This window comes from Passer montanus, unplaced genomic scaffold (assembly GCF_014805655.1).
Source record: "Passer montanus isolate IOZ18808 unplaced genomic scaffold, ASM1480565v1 scaffold4, whole genome shotgun sequence".
NCBI lineage: Eukaryota > Metazoa > Chordata > Aves > Passeriformes > Passeridae > Passer > Passer montanus.
This window is the reverse complement of record NW_024368818.1, coordinates 595,664-617,359: the sequence shown is the minus strand read 5'-3', so window position 1 is coordinate 617,359 and position 21,696 is coordinate 595,664. Positions and strand designations below refer to the sequence as shown.

The window sequence follows — 21,696 nt, the reverse complement described above, 5'->3', positions numbered from 1 at the left end:
ATATTCCTCCCTAACTCAAGCCAATAAATCTGTTATGCCGCATCAAAAAAGTCCTGTGCTCGTGGTATTAATTTGGGTTTAATGTATGCACAAGCACACCCTGCATGTATGATAGCAATGTTGAAATAAATTCCAGGGTTTGTGGCTGTGTAGCTATATCTGCAGCCTTCTGCCCACAGATCTTCTTCTGGGATTACATCTATTATTGCAAAACTCCTCTTTTGCCCAAACACAGGATTTCTCAACCCAAAGTAGCATTTTCTTGGGGCCCTGGGGCTGAATAATGTTCTGTGCTTCATTTGAGCACAAAATGTTTAAATGTGTGTATTGATACCAATTCCAAGTATGCAGAGGCACATTTTCAAAGGACTCCAGCCCAGCCTTCTATCTCTGGGGACAGTTTCTTAGTGCTGAATATTGGCTAATATTGGAGTCCCTGCACCTCTTTGTCAGCTAGCCTGTGCAGAAGGGAAAAGTCTAGCTACATTTCCACACTTGTTCCACCAAAACCAAAACTATTTTTTACTGGGCGCCAGGGAGTTTAACCCCAGGTTTTAAATTCACCCCTCTGCAAAACATTATTATGTTTTTTGGGGCTCTTCCAGTGGAAGGATTTGCCAGTGAAATTACAGAACTAATGATCATATTTGTGAGTTTGTCTGGTACTAACAGCTCAAATCAAAATCAGTCTTTTTCAGCTTCTTTCACTTTGTTGATGTGCCAGTGGTAGCAGAAAGCTTTTTTCATCAGTTTAAAGTTTTCAGATGACTGACAGTCAACTCCTAAGCAAGACATTTGAAAAGGAAAAAAACCCCAGAAGTTTCTGGTGATAAAGGCTGTCACCAATGTTCCAGCTGAAGTGAGAGGAGCACTACACATTTATGCCACTGCCTAAAAAACATGGCAAAAGAATGTTTGTTTGTAATGTTAACAAAACACAAAGTCTGGGCTTGAGAAAAGGCAGGGGAAAACGCATTAAATAAACACAAGAGAGGTGGCTATATAAAACCCAAATAATCTAGGATGCATTTGAAAGTGTATATAGAAATTTCTCCATTGTTCAGGGAAAGACTGGAAAACATGTATTACAGCGTTTCAGTGATGTTAATTTTATTTCTTCTCCAGAGCATCAAAGGTGGCTTAAGATTTTGAAATAATTCTTAAAAAGGCAGCAGAGATTTCAGGTGCACAAACAGATGTTTCTGGTGCTATTTTAGATCCCCTGGAGTATCAAGCCTGGCCTTCAGCTGCTGCAGGTTACCTTGGTCCAGACAACCCATGGAAGTCTGGGCTCTCAGAGGAGATTTAAGATGGCCATAGACACAAGTCTTTAGGGCTCTAAATCCCAACCCCAGTGCTGTAATTGTTAACTCTTATGAGAGAAGTTCTTCAGAAGCAGGAAATCTCCTCCTTTTGCATTCTTTACAGCACTGAGCAGTGTTTACAAATAAATACAAGCTTGTAGCTAGGCAGGCTCAGGCCAGCTGGAAAACCTTGTGGGGGACTTGTTGTCCTGCTTTAAAAGCAATCCAAGTAAAAGGGAGCAATCCAAGTGATAGAGAGACAGTTCTGAAATGAGTCTGAGTTCCAGGTGGATCCCTGGATCTGTTCTGCAGCTACTTTCAAGCAGGTGCTTTGGAATGCAGCCAGGGCCACAGGCCAGCAATGAAGGAAAGGCATCATGGGGAGCACAAGCATGGACAGTACAATGTCTCCTGCATCAGCAGATCAGCAAATGCCCTCTCTTATGGATTTTGACCAGGAAAACATGCTGTGTGGTTCTGTAAATGGCCTTCTGAGGGAACCACAACACTGTTTCTTTGTTTTATTGTTATTCCTAACCAAGTTTAGGTGCTACGTACACATGTCCATGCCTGGTTTCTTCTCGCGCTGTCAGCTTTGGGAAGAGGACATCAAGCTCTTGATGCTGGGCTTTACTGAGGTCTTAACACTGAATAAGAGTCCTCCCAGCATGATTAGGGCTATTGTGCCAGGCTGGCACTGGCATGGCCCTGTTCCACCACTTTTGTGCATGAAGAGAATATACTATTTTCTAGTCCTATCACCTTTGTATTGTGGCTGCTACTAAGGGAGTCACCTTGTAGGCTCCAGGCTCACATGAGATAAGTACTTTCTCCTGGAAGTCAGTGGGAGCCATTCTGCTGCCTCCAGAGCACGGCTTTCTGTCCTTCATGTGGGGGGAATCAGGCTTATCCCCCAACAGCACCTAGAGCAAGATAACCTAGCAGATGGTACTGACTGCATCCATTGATTTGCATCCACCATTTCAGAACTTTGGTGGGAGGATGTCCCATCCCATACACCAGCCTTCACTTTGTTTACAAGCTGTCTGAGAGACAACAGCTATGGAAAAATAAAATGCATGGAAAAAAAGACTGCTTGGCACAGCTCAAATTTTAAGAGCTTGGTCTAGGGAACTATGTATCAGACTGTTATATACTTGTTCTTCATGTTCTTAGTCACCGTATTTACGTGAATACAAAAAGTACAACGTGGCTTGGCTTCTCCTTCTCACCTTCTTATCACAGCAGCCACAAGAGTTCCCAGAGCAGAGTTGGTTGCTGCTATTTTGGACGTGACACAGCTATAAAATTTTCATGCTCAATTATTGTTTTGGCAGGATGACAGCGTTTGCCTGCAGATTGCCTGGCAATTCTCTATTGTTCATTACTCAATAAAATCTGAGTGGAATCTCTTGATAGATACGCCTCTAACCCAAAGGCCTCAAATTTGGTTTTTACTCTGCCAAATTTTCAAATTATGTTGTAAACAGCAGGAATGTTAGAATATCTCAAAAAGGTCACTGAAATCTTTTACAACAGGGAGTCTTAGACTTTCTGACTGAAATACTACCAGCTGCCTTAATAAAAGGTTCCTTCTCATTTGTGCCTCTCATTGTCTGGTATACTTCAATGCCATAAGAAAACTGAGTATAAAATGAGATTGAGAGTCTGATTTCAACCCACAAGAGCAGAGAAATTCAGTGTTTATGCTATTACTATTCAGAGCTAAAACTGCTCAAACTGATTATCCATGCTGGCATTTCAGCTTCAAAATTATCTTCCAAAAAGAAATGAGAAGCCCATTTTGTTCAGCACTATGAGCTGAATGCACTATTAGTCAGTGTGATGGCTTGGTCACGCATAGCTTCAAGGGCAGCTTTGAATGTTGGAAGAATGGAAGTTTGACTGCCAACCTGGGAATCTGCACACAGAAACAATAACCAGCCTTTTATGACTTTCTCATTTCTCAAAGTGCATCACAGCCTGCAGCTCTCACGTCATGCACCTTGCAGTAACACCACTGCAGAGCAAAGGAAGGGCAGAGAACTGGCCACAGTGATCAGCTGAGCTGTGAGATATTCCATTGCACTGGAAAACTTGGAAGATGCTGGTTTGATAGCTCATGGAGTATCAAAGCTGGAACTGGGGGCAGCAGCTGACACTGTTCACTCTTTCTGATGAATCTGAATCTTGGCATTTGATACAATGGCTTTTTACAGCTCGCTTTCAGTGAAGGGTTTGAAGCTGCTGACTTACATCCAATCAAATGTCTGCAATCTGAAAACATAAACTGTACATAATACTTGCATTTCTAATATTATAAGGAGCTATTGTTTTTTAAGATCTAAGCTGTTTAAAAACTCCCAACAAAAATTCAAGCAAACAGGTATTGTCTTCTGAATAAAATAATTACAGAAGTAGTAGTTAGAGAGTAATAGACCCATTTATCTTTGAAGTGTGGAAATATCTGTGTCTATGCTTTTTTTCTATAGGTCTCATCATTGTCCCTTGATTTAGGCTAATGTAAAGTATTTTTTCCTGTGAGTGCATCTATCTAGCTGCTAGTTAATTTTCCAAACCCTCATATTTTAATAAAAGAGAAAAAAGCCCCAACCCAACCAAGTCTCTAGCTTCTCAGCTTGCAAAATAATCCTCATAAATATATCAGCATAGTGTAACTGTAGGTGTATCTGTGAGTCTACAGAGAAGCTGGAAGAGCAAGAGATAAGCTGTTCCCATTTTTAGCCGTGTAGGTGTTGGATGCCTGGTGACCATGATTGTAGCAACACCATTGCCAATTACTCCAGAGAAGAATGATTAGGGAGAATCACAGAGCTATGAAATTACTATCTCACTGTTTTCTCTCACAAGAAAGGGGCAGAAACAAACATCTTTCTTGCATTTTTAATGGTCCTTCAATTTTGTGGTAAAGGGCAGAGGGGAAGAGATCTCAATCTCCTATCTCTATCACTTTCCAGTTCCCAAACTGCAGCAAAGTATGTCTTCCATCATGCCAGACTGAAGCAGGGGGAGTACATATGTATGGGAAGGAGGTATCTCAGGTGTGTGTATCTCAGGCACAGCAATCTCTCTCAGCAAGCAGCACAGAACAGCAGTGGATCAAGACTGCAATTTGTTCTCAGGCATCTGTGAAAGAGATCACTGGAAAATCCAGGTCTTTGCTACTGATTTACCTTCAGACACAAAGGCTATTACACAGAGAAAGAGAATATTCTGTTCCCCATAGCCACAATAGACAGAATGAGAAGCAACAGGTCTCGCTTGCAGCAGGGGAATTTTAGAAAAGCAATCTGACAGCTATGCCCAGAGACGACCTGGATCTGCCAGGAAGGGGTGCATAGCCTGGGATGGAGACGTGGACTAGATGAAGTCTCTTCCAGCCCTATTTTTGGTACTTCTCAGAAATCTTCTCTGCATTCCTCCACCACAAACTCATTAATCCTTACAGTCTACAGTATGATGTGAAACAGCATTCCCAAAGCCATCTCTGCTGACTTTAGCCACAGTTGCAGAAAGGGAAATAGAGTCTTGTCCAATTATCTTGATGTTGGTGTTGTGAAAGTTTCCATAACATGTAATGAAGCCTGCTTGGTGAAGGGCCAGATGCTCCTTTGTCCTGACTTGAAGAGGAGAGGAGCAGAACCCAGCTTGAGCTGAGCACAGGGGAGAGAAGAGGGGAACAATGTCTCTGCAATGTGGTTTTGCAAAACTGCCACAGAATTGCTGTGTCTTGAGTCCTGAGGGACAGGACTTGAGCAATGCAGTATGGTATATTCATCACAGAGTATAAAAAGCAAGATAAACAGCAAACACAGGACAGCTGGGAGGGGCAAAGCACTGATCAGTTGTAGCATCTGTACTACTGGGGGGTCTGTAGTACTGGGGCTGGTCCCACTTCTGTTACTGGTGACAAATGAGAGTACCAAGGGAATCACATCAGTATGAAAACCGTGCCTGCTGCCAGAGAAAAGGGCTTGCTGAATTCTCTGCAATGAAGTTTCATCTTTTTTGCTGGACTTAGACATAAGAGTTATTAATGTGCAACTCAAATGTGACTCTCATTTATTCAGGGTTTGTTTGCACTACTGCTAGTTTTTAAAAAGAATCCATTTCAAATCCATTGGATTTGGGTCTTCTCAAATTATGTGATGCTTTCTGTGAGCGTAGTGGGTCTCCTACTGCAGCATCTTCTGTAAGAGAAATTAACTCAGAATGGTGGCATTATAGATCTCATCATTTAATGCACCTGGACAAGCACACACCTCAATTGCTGCTATGCCAACACTTAAAAATCATCTCATGCTTTTACATTATCAGGAAAGAAACTTGGAGTGTTATTTACCTGCAAAGAGGTTCTACAAGGTCCTTGTCAAGAAAATCATGATCTTTCTTTACTGCAGCAATGTCAATGGGAAACTGGGAGTCTGTAAAATGAGACACAGTATTAAGATGACCACTTGCTACTCAAGTGAAAACACATTGTCTACATTTAAATTGCTTTGCACGTGCTTGCTCACTGAAATCTAGTATGACCAATTTCACTCAGCTCTGGTTCCCTTCCAGCTGTATCTGTGACCCTTTCGACACCATATTGGGTTTTTTTTTGTTAGAGGTATAGCTGAACATCCACTTCATTAAAGTGACAGCAAAACTATTTCATTTTGGCTTTAAAAAATACTCCATTGTTAGCTGTTCATTTTAGCACCTAGCACAAAAGGACAAGATCAGGGAATTACCACCACCCTTTGCATGAGCAACAAGGTTTTCCCTTCTCATTACAGTGGCTTAATGAGTTATTTGCTAGACAGACTTTGCCAAAGCCCCAGAAATGTTCTCTGCTTTTTGTTTTTAAAACAGGTCCAAATAACAATGATTTCAGACAGAGAGTTACTCAAATAACCCCCAAATAAAGAAAAAACCAAAATGCCAAACTGAATTATAATTCAAATTATTAGCTAAAAAGCCAGAATAGTATGCTGGAAGCTGACATTTGCAATGAAAAGTGACACAGCTCTGTAACAGTGGGACAGGTTCCAGTGCTGTGGCTGCTCTCCAGACTGCTCTGCCATGCTTAGGTACCTCAGCAGGATGCTGGGATACAGGAACTTCAGCCAGCATTTTCAGACACTACTGCTCAACACTGACATAATAGATGCCTGTGAAAAGCACCTTGTTTTTGGAGACATAGACTGTCTAGAGCACATATTGACTGCATGGGAACCGCTGGAACCCAGCACAGGTTGTTTTTTGGAGAGAACATCCTTTTGAGTTAAGCAGGCAGCAGGCACCCCTTTCTCTGGTGCAGTCAGTATGTGACATACTCCGAATACAAGGCAGACACAAAAGTGCTGCTGGCTACCCTGGGACTGTGCTACATACACATTTTGTCAGTTTTGGTCTGGCAGGCTTATTAGTCTTAGTTCCTTGCTGGATTTAACAGAGTCTGCCTGCCTCCTGTGGAGCCACCTGAGCATCTCTGAGTGGTGCTCCTGCCCCCAGGCACCCGAGCAGCCCAACAGGACCTGGGCCCTGATGGAGCTCAGCTGGCCATGGGGGCATCCTCAGCATCCCACTCCCTGCCATCCTCAGCCCCACACGAGGGGAGGGTGGCATCCGAGCTGACTCCTGGCAGACTTGGCTCTGACCCATGAGGTTCCTTGGCCCTGGTTCCATGAGTGGATCTGTGCTGCCTGCAGACTCATGCTGACCCTGGAAGGGGTCCAGAGGTGTTTGGCAGAGATCCTGCTAATAAGCCCGAGTGGGCTCGAGCTTTGTGTCTCTGGCAGGGAGAACATGCACTTTGGGACAAACGAGGCTCAGCCACAGTTTCCCTCTCAACATTGAGCTGGGGAGAGCAGGAAAAACCCAGCTCCAGTTCCCAAACTACTACAGAACACAGCAGCAGTGCAACCTCTTACCCTGCCCTCGGGGACACTGCTTCCCTGGGCATGAACTTAACCCCCAGGAAGGGGACACCACCATTCAACTGAGGTAGCACTGAACTATCAGCTTTTCTTTGCAATTGTGAACTGCAGCTCAAATTATTCACTTTCGGTAACTCTGCAGAGTTTTCAGTCTTATTTTCGGCATGATTGAAATTTCCGATAACTTCTAGTGTCTTAATCTTATTTTAGGTACGATTCATAAAATTTTTAGAAAATAAACTCATGTTTTTAGATATTTTGTAGTTGTTTTTGTTAACCTTTGAGGTTTACATAAGTTATGTCCCTACCCTCCCCGCCCTTTTTTTTTAACTTCCCATGGTTACAAGGGTAAGAATCTTACTTTTCTTTATGCACTGGTCTGACTCCAGCAGCTGAGGCTTTGTGAAGCATCCAGCCATGGCCATAACTCAGTCAAATGTGGAGTTGGCTGACTGCAAGCTCTCCTGGCGAGGACCCAGTGCACTTTCAGAACCACAGAAAAAGAGGAGAAAGACCTACTTACCCTCATAGAACTGAGCATATTGGGGAAATCCAGCTGCACGTAACCAGTCACACGCTTCTTTTGCTTCGATTTCTGAGAAAAAAGAGGAAAGAGAAAACAGTTCACACTTTGTTATTTTGAATTAGAAGTTCTTTCAATTACAAAGAAATAACAAAGAAATTTGGTAGTATCTATTTGCTGTTACAGTACAGTCATCACTCTGAGTCCACTTTATAGCATCAGAAGAGAGTCCCTCTAAGAAACCTGCCTGTCTCCACAGGGCCCTGGGGTGCACAAAGCCACTTGCTGGCTGGGACGAGGCCAGCCATCTCCTTGCAGCAGAAGTTGTTCAGCCAGGTTTGTGGCTCTGTGGTCTACCCTTCCCCAAGGGCAAGTTGCTGGCAAGAGGTGAAGGTGGAGCAGGGTGAAAATGGGGTGACAGGAGCAGGCACTGCATTCTTTCCTGTTCTGACATTTCTTGAGGAGCAGAATGCCACACGAAATCCATGGAAATTTCTGACAGGAAAACACCAGTGCAGGTGTCATGATACCGAAGGGACAATTGCAGGGACATCTCTATTTTTACCAAGCTCCATGGGCTCACACTCTGCAAAGCAGCATGCTGGGTCCAGCTCTGCCCAGCACCTGTACTGCCTGCATGTGCAGCTGCTCCTGGACCAGATGGGGGAACAACTGAAAACAGAGGCTCATCCACACAGAGGTTTCAGAGCAAACCTGGGAAAAATCTCTTTGCTGTCCAAACCTAGATCAGGATCTACCACTTGAATGATTTTGGTTTACAGGATCAAAGTCAAAGCACATATCTGTACCTCTTACATTTGCAAAACACGAAGAAAGAGAGCTTGCAGGTGTTAAAGAAAGTAGACATTTTATGTTGCTTATTAATCAACTTGAATGAACCAGTCAAGGGTTTTGGCACGTTTGTGGCTGTAAAATCTAGACAGACATAATACAAAACCTTAACTATAAAGCAAACAATGGAACTGGAAGAAGGTGATCAGGCTCAGTTGATCTTCTGCGTATTTTGCCTTGCATGTGAAAAAAAATTCAGTTGTAAATCAGTTTTCTACTAAAATGCATTTTTATAGGTAAGACATGCTGTCGTGAACTTTTGCCCATGTAATTCTGTTCAGATCACTCATTATACCCTTAATGACTTTACCCACTGAAGCTCACTATAAAATCTGCTTTGAATATACTCTGCAGTGTGTGACCTGCACACCTTTCTGATCCCCTAAAAAATGAATCACACCGGCAAATTTTGTAGCAGAAATCAAAATTCAGAATACGAGGTCTATGTATCAAAAGCTCAATATCCCAAAGATGATTAGACAGCCAGGAACAGCTCCACAATGGTCACAATCATTAGCAGTGCTGAAAAGGATTTACCACCAGGTCTTCATTTGCTTTGACATTAGTTCATATCAAGGCCAAAAAATGGAGTATGAAAGTACATTCAGTTCTTGACACTGCACAAAAGAATAAGCAGCTTATATAAAACGTGGCTCTCACTACAGCACATCTGTGTGCTGAAAGCACATCTCTATTATGTTCCAGTTAGACTATTTCTATTAAATGCTTGGAAAAAAGACAAGTCTTTATACTTTTTTTCTTTTGCTTAATTCAATCTCATGAAACACAGACAAATCAATCCCATTTCAAAATGTATTTTACAACTCAGAACAGCTGTACGTACATTCTAGCTTCATCTGGCCTGAAAACACAACTGACAGAGGCTGTGGGTGATGGAAAATGCTACCATTTAATGCTCTTATACGCTTATCATATTTCAATATTTTTTCTGCAGTTGGCTGCTCAGAGGAACTTGCTGAGAAATATTCTTGCAGCCCAAATGAGATCTAAAAAATCTCAGGTTGCAATGGGTGAGTAATTATAGGGAATAACAAAGAAAGTAGATCTCGCTCTTCTCTGAGGTTTTGGTTTTAGTTTTTTTTTGTAGTGTTTTTGGTTTGTTTTTCACTTCTTTTTGGTGAGCTTGTTTGCAGCACATTGTATTCAGTCAAATATCATTGACTGATTAGCTTCTGCCTTCAAAACTTTGACTTTATATCCTCCGTGAAGGCATTTCTGGGGAGTGTTCTCATTTTCTGAATTACTACCTCAGCCTTGAATAAGATTTGCTAATCTTCCATGATACCGAGTTTCAAGACATGTATCAGTTCCCAGTTCTCTCCCATATCTCTCTTCCTGGTCTTATTCAGAGGACAGCAGGAGGAGAGAAGTGCACCACGCTGCTGGCACAGCCCAAAAGAGGACATTGCTCATACAAGTGTGTTCCTGCTGGCTAAGGGCACCTGTTCCAGTCATTCCACCCTTATCCCTCCTACAGTTTAGGTGAAAAGGCACAACAAAGGATTCACTCCTCAGCAAACATCAAAGGTGATTTCTACTATTTTGCCCTGGGCATATAATCCAAGTGAATGCAATACAGATGCTTTTATTACTGCATACTGCAATGTTTGAACAATAATTTGACATGCTAAGTTTAGTCTTCTATTTTTGTGCCCATGTCCTAATATTTGCTTTTTCTTACTTTGTAGTGAAACATTAGTGAAGACTTCTTTGGGAAGAGATGTGCAGCACCAAAAATACCTTGGTGGAGGTGTCAATGGAGGGTGATAGAAATACTTTTAGCAGTGTTGTCCCAGTTCTGTTCCCCTGTCCAGGCCAATACAGGGGTTTGATCCTGATTGCAGCAGATTCACTGTCTTGGTGCAACACTGAAGGACTTGGAAACCCACACGTGTCCACAGGTGGCACCAAGGCAGTTTGTCAACAGCTCAGAGAAGGGCTGTCATGGTGTGAAGAGTGATTCCAGAGAGGACATGGCTCAAGGCTGGCAGGAGGCACAGTTCCTCCAGCTCCTACCAGAAGCACATGAGCCACCACTGACTCCCAAGCAGCATCTCCCTTGGCAGGACCAAAAAGGCTGCATGCCCCAGCACACCTGATGGTGGGTTTGTCCTTATGCACTACTGTTCTTTCTGCTCTATGGCGGGAAAAAAAATTAGGGATAATTTGCCTACTGCTTTCCACCTGCTTGGGTAGCAGTTAACAACAATCATTAATTATTAAAGCTAGATAATAATTCAGTCCCAAATATTGACAACTGTCAGCATGTCTCACGAGACTTGAATTCTAAGGAGTTTTTTCAGTTTCTAGAGAAGCTTGGAAGTGAACAAATTTCTCTTTTCCATTTCATTTTTCTACTGATAGTTATAATTCAGAGGAGAATGAGGAGAGGTTCACTCAAGAAATGTGACAAGTATTCAGAGTACAGCTGGCTCTTGGCTTTCAGTCCATCTTTAGTATTAAACAGGTTTGAGCTTGTCTCCCACAAACTGTGTGGGTGGCTCTGGCTGTTCTGGGGCTGAAATGGAGACAGTTGTTTGTCATCTCTCCTGCTCTCCCAACACTTTCTCTGATTCTTCACAAACTGATTTGTTTCTCCCCAACGCCAGACAAACATTCTAGCAGCCAGCTGCCACTGAAGGGGACATCCTTGCCCTGCCTATCCAGCTCCAGCTGGCTGCTTCTGCTTTCCTTCGTGCCACACCAGCTCCTGGCTAAGCCTTCAGAGACCCAGCTCAAACCCCTAAGCTGGTAGAAAACTAACCCTCCAAAAGTGGGAAAGGTCTGCTGTTGGATTAGCAAACTGACTCAAATCTTCTAAGGTTTCTGTTTAATCTACGTTAGCTGTACTTTAACAAGCTCAAGAAAGTCAAACCAATGGAACAATTCTTCCCTCTTGAAAGGGCACAGGAGAACAAAAAAGTCTAAAAATCTAAAAAGTCTAAAAAATCTAAAAAGTTGTTTGGTGCAAAGCTCTGCCAGGAGAAACTCATGTAAATGAATTCATTTTTAGGCTTGGAATCTTACCACCATCTACAAATATCAATGCTAAGACCTAGTTACTATAGCCTTTCCTTTTTTCTGTCTAGATATCAGTATTTCATCTTATTTCTGCCTTTCTGCCCTTGTCTCTGTCTCTTCTGTCCTCTGTTTTAGTGTTTCTCTCTTTTTTTTAAACTACATTTTTATTAAAAATGCAGATGTCCCTTTGCACAATGCAGTGAAAGATTTAGCAACAAGAATAAATAAGGTACATAATTACCCCATCTATTGTGTTTATGTCAACTTTATGTGATAACCTTTATTGCTCATGTTCTGTAACAAATCACTGTTAATGTTCAGTTTAGTATTCCCACTGTATTGCTCACCACTAAAATCTAATCTAGTACATTCAGATAAAATATCTAGGAATGTTAGAGAAAATGATTAATCAATTAATTGGAAAGAAGTGCATTTGACTGTGAGCCACATCAGTGAGCAAGTGGTTAGTCTGGTTACATCAACTTTTGGTCCTTGTCTTACTCTTTCCTGCAAGAGGAGGAAAACTGTCAGGATGAGTTTGTGCTGCGTCTTCCAGAAGAAAATTCTAGGCTACCTGGCATTCTAGGGACAGTTTGGAGGCTCAGCTCAACCCAGGGTGGTAAAATACCTTTTACTCTCAGGAACTGCTGCAGAACCCTATGAAAGGTAAACCAGAGAATATTCCTGGGGAGGAAACACTGATGGTGTCTTAGACCTGAGGCATGCTCCAGGCAGCTGTAGGCACCCAGACCACCTTGTGTCACATGTCCTGGTACAACTCTTGTGTCCCATGAACCTGTCAAGTCACCAACAAGCAATGCCACCACTCTGATGTCTCCCCAGAAGAGTGCTCATGAGGGAAGATGGGCTTTTTGGAAAAGTCCAGTTCAGGCTGAAGCTGTATGAGTGTAGCTCTAGCATGTTTCAGCTTCTCCTTGCAGCTCAGTCTGAGATGCTGCAATGGCTGCCATTACTCTCCTGGCTCTCTATCTCACAGTCTTTAGGCTATTTATCTATGTTACTCTTCTTATTTCAAAGATGGGGATATAAACCAGTTCAGAAGTACATAAACAAGTTAGAGGTGAGGTTGCTGGGAATTAGATGCCTGACACTTATCTGGCCATAAAAATAGGTTTATGCCTCTCCTCAGTTACCCTGAGAAATCTGGACAATCCAAATTCCAAATTTCTGATACTTTTAAATGCATCACTTTACCATCCCTCAGCTATGATGCACCACTAAAGGCTGATAGGTTTCCACTGAGTGGCATTTACAAAGCTTCTTCAGAGCTCTGAAAATAGATTACAGTAAGGTGTAAGGGTGCTAAATTGGAAAGAACAAGAATACATTTGTAAATATGAGAAAAGATGACTTTTCAGCTCATGTAGGAAATTCATGGCAAAACCAGAGATCATCTGTGAGCAACCTGGTCTAGTGAAAGGTGTCCCTGCCTACCCACTGCAGGGGGACTGTAACCTTAATGTCCCTTCCAACCAACGCCATTCTACGATTTTATGATTCCATGATCTACAGCTTGCAAAGAGCAGGATAATGCCTTAATTGCTGTATTATTATCTCACTTCACTAGTGCAAGCAGTTGGCATAGAGCATGGAAAAATTAGAAATTTGTCATATTCCCTAAGGAAAAATCCCTGTGCAATTTAATAAAGACAGATACAATTTTCAGTAACCTTTCATGCTTTTAGGTAGAGGCTTAATGATTTACCCCGTTCCCATCCACTCTGTAGGACTTTTCCAGAATAATTCCAATAATAACGCAACAGCAATTTTACCATCCAGCGTAAAATTACCATTTATAGTACAAATATGTAATAAATAAAATAAACCATAAGCATACAATGAATTTATATGTTTTACTGCAGTATGGTGCACACACGTCAATAAATCCTGATAATGAGGTTTTCAAAAGTGGAATTTCATTGGAATTATTTTATATCATGCCATATAATTAGTGTTAGAGACAAGGTTATGTTTTGCAAGGAAGGGACAAATAAAACTGTCAAAGTGTTATTTTAATACTCTTAAACCTTTCGTGGAATATTGTGGTACTAGTAATATTACAATAAAATACGGACCTTTAAACCTACTGTGGCTGAATATAATTTAAATGTCAATAGAAAAAGATCTTTCATGGGTAGTTCCTTTATGTGTAATTCTTTACCCTTGGTGAGTAATAGTCAAATATGTCCGTCCATTCATGCTGTGACTTCTTAGAGAGGTTGAAAGTGAGAAGCCTGATTATTTATGAACATGAAAAAAAGAATCTTGTATGCTGAGAGATTAAAAGAGTGTGACTGTTTACCTTGGAGAGCAGATGAATAAGCAAGGGTTATGCTAAAATGGTATAAAATCAGGGGTAATACAAAAATAGGAAATTGGGAACTACTATTCACTCTACACACAGCACAAAAGCAGGGAGATTAATAAAAATAAGGAATAAAAAAGAAGGAAGGCAATCTGAACTGATATTGCCACATGACACTGGTATCAGCAGACGAGTTGGAGTTGGAACCTTATCTGACTACTCACTACTACCACCACAGATTTGGAGAAGAATTCTCCAGAAAGGAATAAATGAAACCAAGCTAAAGACAGTGTTATGAAAAGGCTTTTTCCTGGTTAGATGATCAGCTTATACAGCTTTTCCTTCCGAGCTACTGACACTTCTCTTACTCACACATCGTGTGGGACTGTATTAAATGTTTCTTTCAATGACTACAACAATTGTTTTGTTCTCTACTGCAACCAAATTCTGTACGGGCCATTTGGGAGACTTCTCATCAGCCTTTTATCTTCAGCAAGGCTGCATTTCCCAAGAAAAGAAGGTGTGTTACTCCAGCAAGGAGTTAGGAAGCTACATCCCCCTTCAGTGAAAGGATTATGCTGAATTCTTTTCCCAAGTTAATGGGATACTGGTAGATCTGAGATTTATAGCAGGTTTATCAAGCACAAAATTTTACAGGTCTGGGAACAGTGTCTGTATTAGTATTTTTTACAGCTAGGTATCATCAGAGCTAGGGATACAATGCAATGAGTTTCCTCATGCAAATAACAAGGAGGCTGTGCAAACAGCAACAGGGAAATCAGAGTTTGCAGCGCAGCAGAGACATTTGTGCAATGTGCTACACTCCACATGCTCTTTAAGATGAGAGGTGACTTGCAGGGGCCACCGAAGAAGCCAGCACACCAAGACAGCAGGCATGCAGGGACACAATAAAAACCTTAGGAAATGTCCTGAGGGACTCCTACTTCAGAGCAATTAGCCACTCTCTCAGGCAACCATTACTGTTCCTGAAAGTCTAGCATAAAATCAACTCCCTGGGGAATTCTCCCATTATATAGACTTCCAAGGAACTCCTGGTAGCAGGGTGTACAGCACAATCAGGCATCTAAACATAAGAATGCAATGAGATTTGGACACCAAGTGGTTTAAACATTAGAACCTTTCAGACATAACATTAATAACACTGCAAAGATGTTTAACAGACCCAATCAATGCTGAAAACCCCATCCATGTTATATGGTCCAGTAATGTGATAAAAACAAGAGATTCAGGTCTTCATTTGAGCATCCCCTTGAGATTTTTGGTTGCTCCTTATCATCATAATAATTCCCATTTACTACTGGTTTCCTTTTCTCCTTTCTTTTCCATGTCTCCTACTCTGAAACCACTTAAAACTAACTTTCCATCATTCATTTCTCTGACATCTTTGCTACCCACTGTCCCACATGCCCACTCAGCTCATACAACCTTACTTCACACTAGTTTGTTTCCCATTTTTTGCCATCTTCCTTTCAAATTCCTGAAATAGGATTTTAGATCCCACCTAACCCAAAAAAAATCTCTATCTTCAAGCATCACTTCAAAGCCACTTTTCTTAGCTTACAATTGATTTGTACAATGCAGCACTTTGTGATGAAACTAATAAAACTATAGCTTGCAACCCACATCTCATCTTGAGGCCCTTTAAATGGTTATAAAAACTGAAGAGAAAGTTATATATAGGGATCACTTCATCCCTGGGTGAAATGCAGCTGCATTAGGATGAAATGTGGCAGCAGCACAAAAGAATGCTGCAGCAGTTTATGACAAGAAACAAGGAGACTACTTCACCCAGCTGAAACCACTAACAGAATTTATGAGATAGAATAAATTTGCATAACATATATATATAGAGAGAGAGAGAGCTGACAAGGACATCAGGCTCTCCTCCCTTTAGTCTTAAGAAAAATACTGTGGTATTGCTAATGGACAAAAGTGATTAAGAACTTGGTTCCCTTCACATCCTTCTCCCTCCCCATTAGGATTTATATTCTTTTTCTTGCCTTCTGACAGCCCCCATGAGTCTTGGCTTTATATAGACTTGGAGGACAGAGTACCACCCACCCATTCTCCAGCACAACACTGCCCATCCCACCTATTTGGCCTGTCATTCAAAAGCTGAGAACTGCTGACTTGAGAATTAACAGAGCTCTTATACATGAGCACTGTACGCCCACTGAAAACGTGTTTGGATAATGGTCTGGAAAACGTGAGTCTTTAAGGACTCTAATATAAAGTACATAGTATTTTTAATGTGGAAGAAACACTATCAAATAGGTAGAGAAGAGGTAACAATCCCATCCCTTGGGATATATTTCGAAATTTCTGGTGACTTCTAGAGTCACTATGGAACTAATTTTGAAAACAGGTTCTTCTTTTACAAGTTTCTGCCTTTGGGTTCCCAAGCTAAGAGACCTAGGCAGCATCTAAACTTCCATGTATTATGGACCAAAGGGCGGCCTGAAGATTGGAATAGCTGCTGAGCTCACACTGAAAAGGGAAATACTGTGTCCAGCTGGTATTTAGAAAACTTCTTGCTCCCTGGATGTGTTATAAAGAGATTTTTGCAATGTACCATTGCTAGTCCAGTACCTACAGACATTATTAATAAGTAATCAGTGAAACTGCAGCTATATGTACCTATTCATGCTGTATATGTCTGTTATATATTCTTGTCATGTATCTTCTACTGAAGCACTATTGTTGAAGACTGAAGAGCCCAAAGACTACAAAGCAGTTTTGCAGAAAACAACCTGGGTGCCTGGTGGACACCAAGAGAACACAAAGCAGCCATGTACCCTTCTGCCAAGGAAGGCAGACATCACACTGGGCTGCACTAGGAAGAGTGACAGCAGGTGAAGGGAGGTGATTCTTCCTCTCTTCTGACCACTGGTGAGGCCACACCTGGTGTGCTGTATCTAGTTATGGGTTCCTCAGTAAAAGCAAAATATAGATTTAGTGGAGTGAGTCCAGCACAGGGCTACAAAGACAATTTAGAGCTTGGAACATCTGAGAGATGAAGAAAGGTTTGAAAGAGCTGTGACTGTTCAGTGTGGGGAAAAGAAGCCTCGGTGGAATCTCATCTGTGAGGATAAATATCTGAAGGGAGAGTGCAAAGAGAGCAGAGCCAGGATGTTCTCAGTGGTGCTCAGTGACAGGCAATGGGCACACACTGACACACAGAAGGCTCTGTACATCATGAAACACTTATTTCCTGTAAGGGTAAGGGTAATCAAGCACTGGTACATGTTCCTCAGGGAGGAACATGGTGGAGGCTTCATCCTTGGAGATATTCAAAAGCCACCTGGACACAGCTGGCTACAGGTGGCCTTGCTTGAGCAATCGGGTTGGACAAGATGACCTCCAGATGTGCTTTCCTACCTCAACCATTCAGTGAGTCTGACTATTTCAAGAAGTGTGTAAAAATAACCCTGATCTGACCCAACAGTAAGGAGGAAGATATCTCCATCAGCAACATCATACTTTCCTTAGTGAAGAATTTCAGATGAAGACTCGCTGTAAGCTCCTCTACACTTCTTTTCATCTTAAGGAAAACTATCACTATTGATTTTTGAACCCAGAAAGTCACAGGAAAGATAAGAACAATACCAAGGAGAGGAATAGCTGATAGGAAGTATATATGTATCAATTCCAACTGTGCCACTACTTGGAAAATTGCCATAACTTTATACTTGGAATTATAAGTGCTATTATCTTTGTAGCTGGACCAACTCTTTTATTAGATTGCTAATACTTTAATCACTAGAGCAGTAAATTCTTCAGTCTGTACACAAGGTATGTTTCTTCACTGCACATAAAGTGCCCAAGGTGTTTTGTCTGGTGCTCTGCCCTTGAGATCTGGTCTGAATTTGGATGCAGCAGATGGACCCCACTACATGTAGCTTGCAGCCACCCTCTGTCCTTGCAAGGTTTTGAAAAGTGTCATCTCTTGCAAGGCTAGGGGAGACTTCCAGACAGCCTGAACTCAGGCAGCATACAAGATGTCTCTGGAGTGCCCTGACATTCAGAGGGCTCCCAAGAGAATGTAGTGCTGGTCTGACCATTAGTTTTGACTCTTATGTGTATTCGTAACTCCAATTAAATACAAAGATTTAATGTCTCTGGAAATCAGGGTTTTCAAGCTCAGTATCCTAAACTGGAGGTCAAGTTTCAGACTTCAATGCCTTGCTTACATTTCCCACAATACCCAACGTGGTTTGCATGTGTGCAATACTGAAGTTAATTGGTCAGACAGTAATTGGATCTCGGCAGATGAAAGGCACTATGGAATGCAGAGAATGTTTCATGATATAATTTGAATGAAAATGTAAACAATACCCCAAAAGATAGATGTTGTCATCATAAACTTTCTCTCTGAATTATGCAGATAAGTAGAACAAAACGTAATTCCTTATCAACATATTAATTATTCTTTGATTATGCCCTTCATGTTCTGTAGATGTTCAAATTACATACGGGCAATCAGATATACATCAGAGAAACTCTACCCATCTGAGGTGGTCTTCATGCTGTGAATTTATATTAAACACTGAACATCAATATGAAAGTAACTCCCCTTGGAGATAATACTTTGATGTATTAATAAAGAAGACTTCACAGTTCTTGTTTATCAAAAATTAAGATTAAAACACTTTCTTTTGCAGTTCTGTGTGAGATGAGTAATTTGTAGTGCCAGGAACATTGATAAAGCACAGCACATAGAGCAGAGTTCAAATATTCAAAACTAAGGTCCAAATCCATGTCTTGTGCAGAGCAAATGCAATGCAGAGTGCTGAGCTCTCACCTGGTGCTATCAGTGTTATCTGCTGTTATCAGCTAATTAACACTACAAGCAGATCTGGTTTTAGATCCCACTGTTTCCTTATTACCTCTTTTCATGCAAGGGCCTATAGAGAAAGACATCCTGTGTATTTCTTCCGAAAAAGAACCCCAAACAACAGATGGTGACTTATTCACACAGTTTGTAAGAAACTGTCATCTACTTAAAATCCAGGAGCAGGAGGGCTGACATTATCCTGAAAGTACAGGCAAGACCTGTACCTACAAACCCAGATGTCTTTTTCTGATTCACAACCATACCACTATTGTTGCTATTGAAGTATATCAACATTATTAACATCTTATCATGCCTCAAGACTGTAGTGAAAAATAATTTATAAAATGAAGGTTAACTTTATTTGTGGATAGCTACTGTTTTATTATGATTATTTCTGAGAGGATCAAACACCCATATCTGTTTACTGCTTTATTCCAGCTGCTATTTTCTGTAAGAATATTACTAAAGAAAGCTACCATGATGTCTTTTATGACTCTATGAGGAAATGAAAATATCAGTAAATTAATACTCTATGCAAATTAGTATTTTCTTTTATTGGACATTCTGAACTTAGAATACCTTCCTTTTTGGAGCTGGATTGATCCTGTGGCACTGCCAGATGTGACGTGGTAAGCTGGCTCTGCCATGAGCAGGAGTTGGGCCAGATGCCCTCCATTGTTTGATGGTTCAACTAACTTTTTAAATTATTTCAGTGATGAAAGAAATAACATATTCTTATGGAAAGATGTTATTGTGAACTAAATTTTACCCTTTGCTTTGACTATTCAGTGCTGTAAGAACACTGGAGTCACACCAGTGGGTGTTTCAGCATGATCTAGTCCAGAGCCACTAATTACACGGCTGTGTGCTGATCTTTGTAGAGTCATGAGAAAAAACAAAGAGATTAAAGGAAACAATTACTCACCTACTAAAAAAAGAACATCTTTCCTCACTCTGTTTTCACAAAAGCACCCATTTTTACAAAAGTGCCTTTCAAACAATTTTCTCTAACATGTAAACAGTATTAACGTGGGAAAGTCAAATTAAGGTTCTTTGTTAGAGCAGTAGAGCTACTGCTCAGACAGCTGTTCAGTTTCTATCATCCATCATGTGATGGAAATTTTATTTAATTTCACTGAATAGAAACAGATAACTTTCAATGTCCAGGGCCAGAATTTTAAGGATATTTAAATTTCTGAACTGCTAGGGTGCAGATTTTCAAAGATGTTCAAAACATTTAACTCTCATTTGCCTCCTCAAGCACACTGGACTATGATTTACCCAGCCCTGTCTTCTTCTGCCAGGTGGCTGCAGATATTTTGATGTACTGTAGCACATGTACATCTAAATGATTTTTGAACATCCAAAGGGATGATACAGAGCCAATAGTTTTACCAATGAACTCAAATGTTTTGGACATGTGAACTAACAAACTTCCATGATTTTTCTTCATACAAATAATTAGTTGGTTTTTTTTTTGTTCATTCCCCTTTACAATGAAAGCTGCAGTCCATATGGCTACAGAGCAACACCCAGAAAACAGGCTAAAACAATTCTTTCAGATAGCTGCTCATAAACATTTATTCATTCATACTGGAGAAAAGAAGGAACAGACAACTTGGCTATGATGGTACAGTTATTATTTTTAGACTTTTGGCTGAAGCCCTTAGTTTCCTTTCCATACATTTTTAAATGGAAGGCCGTGGGAGTTTTATGTGCTCCTCCAAGTGGAGAGCAGACTTTTAATGTAGCAAAAATACTGATTTTCCATTCTTCAGCTCACCTAGGCCTGTTTCCATCCAATAAGCCATTGTCCAAAATAACTGTTTCCTATAACAGGAAATTCTGCTATGGCAGAAGTAACACTGGGTATCCATAGTACTGACACTTCTCATTTCCTTACCCCTGTTACACTGCAGAGCAAACGGGAGCCAGATTCATAGGAACCCTCTAATTACTTGACAATAATCATTGCCAGCAATGAAGCAGAGTTAGCAAAGAGCTAATTAGCACACCACCCAGGACTAACAACTCTCTACACTTTTTTCCTCTTATTTTTAGCAATAAGCAGGAAAGACATAAATTGCTCTTTTATCAAATAGCATGAAAGAGATTAGATAAGTTAGATGTTTGCAGTTATCACTCTATAAAGCCAGACCCTGGCCTTCAGCTATGTCCCATATATTAGACTGGAAGGAGACAACAGGAAGGCTGGAGACCTACCAGTGCTTGCTCCCTGCTGGTGCCAGAGAGTGGATCTGTGGGGTACCCGTCAGGGGACACCAAAACTACCAAAGAAGCACAAGCCTCCTATTTTCATGTCAATGTCTCTTGCTGGCTAACAGGAGAATTATACAGAAGGGTTGGCTCTGCAAATGTCAGTGAAATACAGACCCTGTCACTTTTTAACTTGCTGGATGAATTTCAACTATTTCTTAATCTTCCCATAGTTAATGGGAAGTCACTTGGACAATGTCAGTTACCATCTCATGGATGGAGTCCCTTTGCTCTCTGACTGCTGGAGAGCACATTCCCACTTGTCTGAATCATTACTGGTCTGACTGTGGGCAAAGATAGTTTGGTCTCTAGACAGTGCTAGCAGCTAGATATTTGGAAAGTAAATGACTCATCCCTTGCCCAGCTAGACTTTCAGTGGGAAAGGAGACACATTGCTTAACGCTTACACTTCAGTTTAAAAATGGAAAAATTATTCTTCCCTCCTTAGGAAGCAAAATTGTTAGACTACATATGCTGAAGCGTGTACTATGCTCAAAATATGCTCCAAATCCATGAGGACCACATATTTACCTTGCATGAGCTTGTTTTCTTTTACCACTTTAACAAACCAG

At 41.1% G+C, this 21,696-nt stretch overlaps 1 protein-coding gene across 6 annotated transcripts in view; it reads right to left on the bottom strand.

Moving 5' to 3' along the window:
• Nucleotides 1–21,696, bottom strand: part of STARD13 (StAR related lipid transfer domain containing 13) — a 246,924-nt gene that overhangs the window by 29,903 nt on the left and 195,325 nt on the right. For 5 of the 6 annotated variants that reach the window (XM_039718245.1, XM_039718244.1, XM_039718248.1 and 2 more), the window contains 2 exons: nucleotides 7,773–7,844; nucleotides 5,668–5,749 (listed from right to left, as the gene is read on the bottom strand). In XM_039718245.1, the coding sequence (XP_039574179.1) occupies nucleotides 5,668–5,749; nucleotides 7,773–7,844 (154 nt within the window). Of the gene's footprint in view, nucleotides 1–5,667; nucleotides 5,750–7,772; nucleotides 7,845–21,070; nucleotides 21,144–21,696 lie in introns of those variants that run through there. The other variant, XM_039718250.1, reaches the window with a different exon arrangement.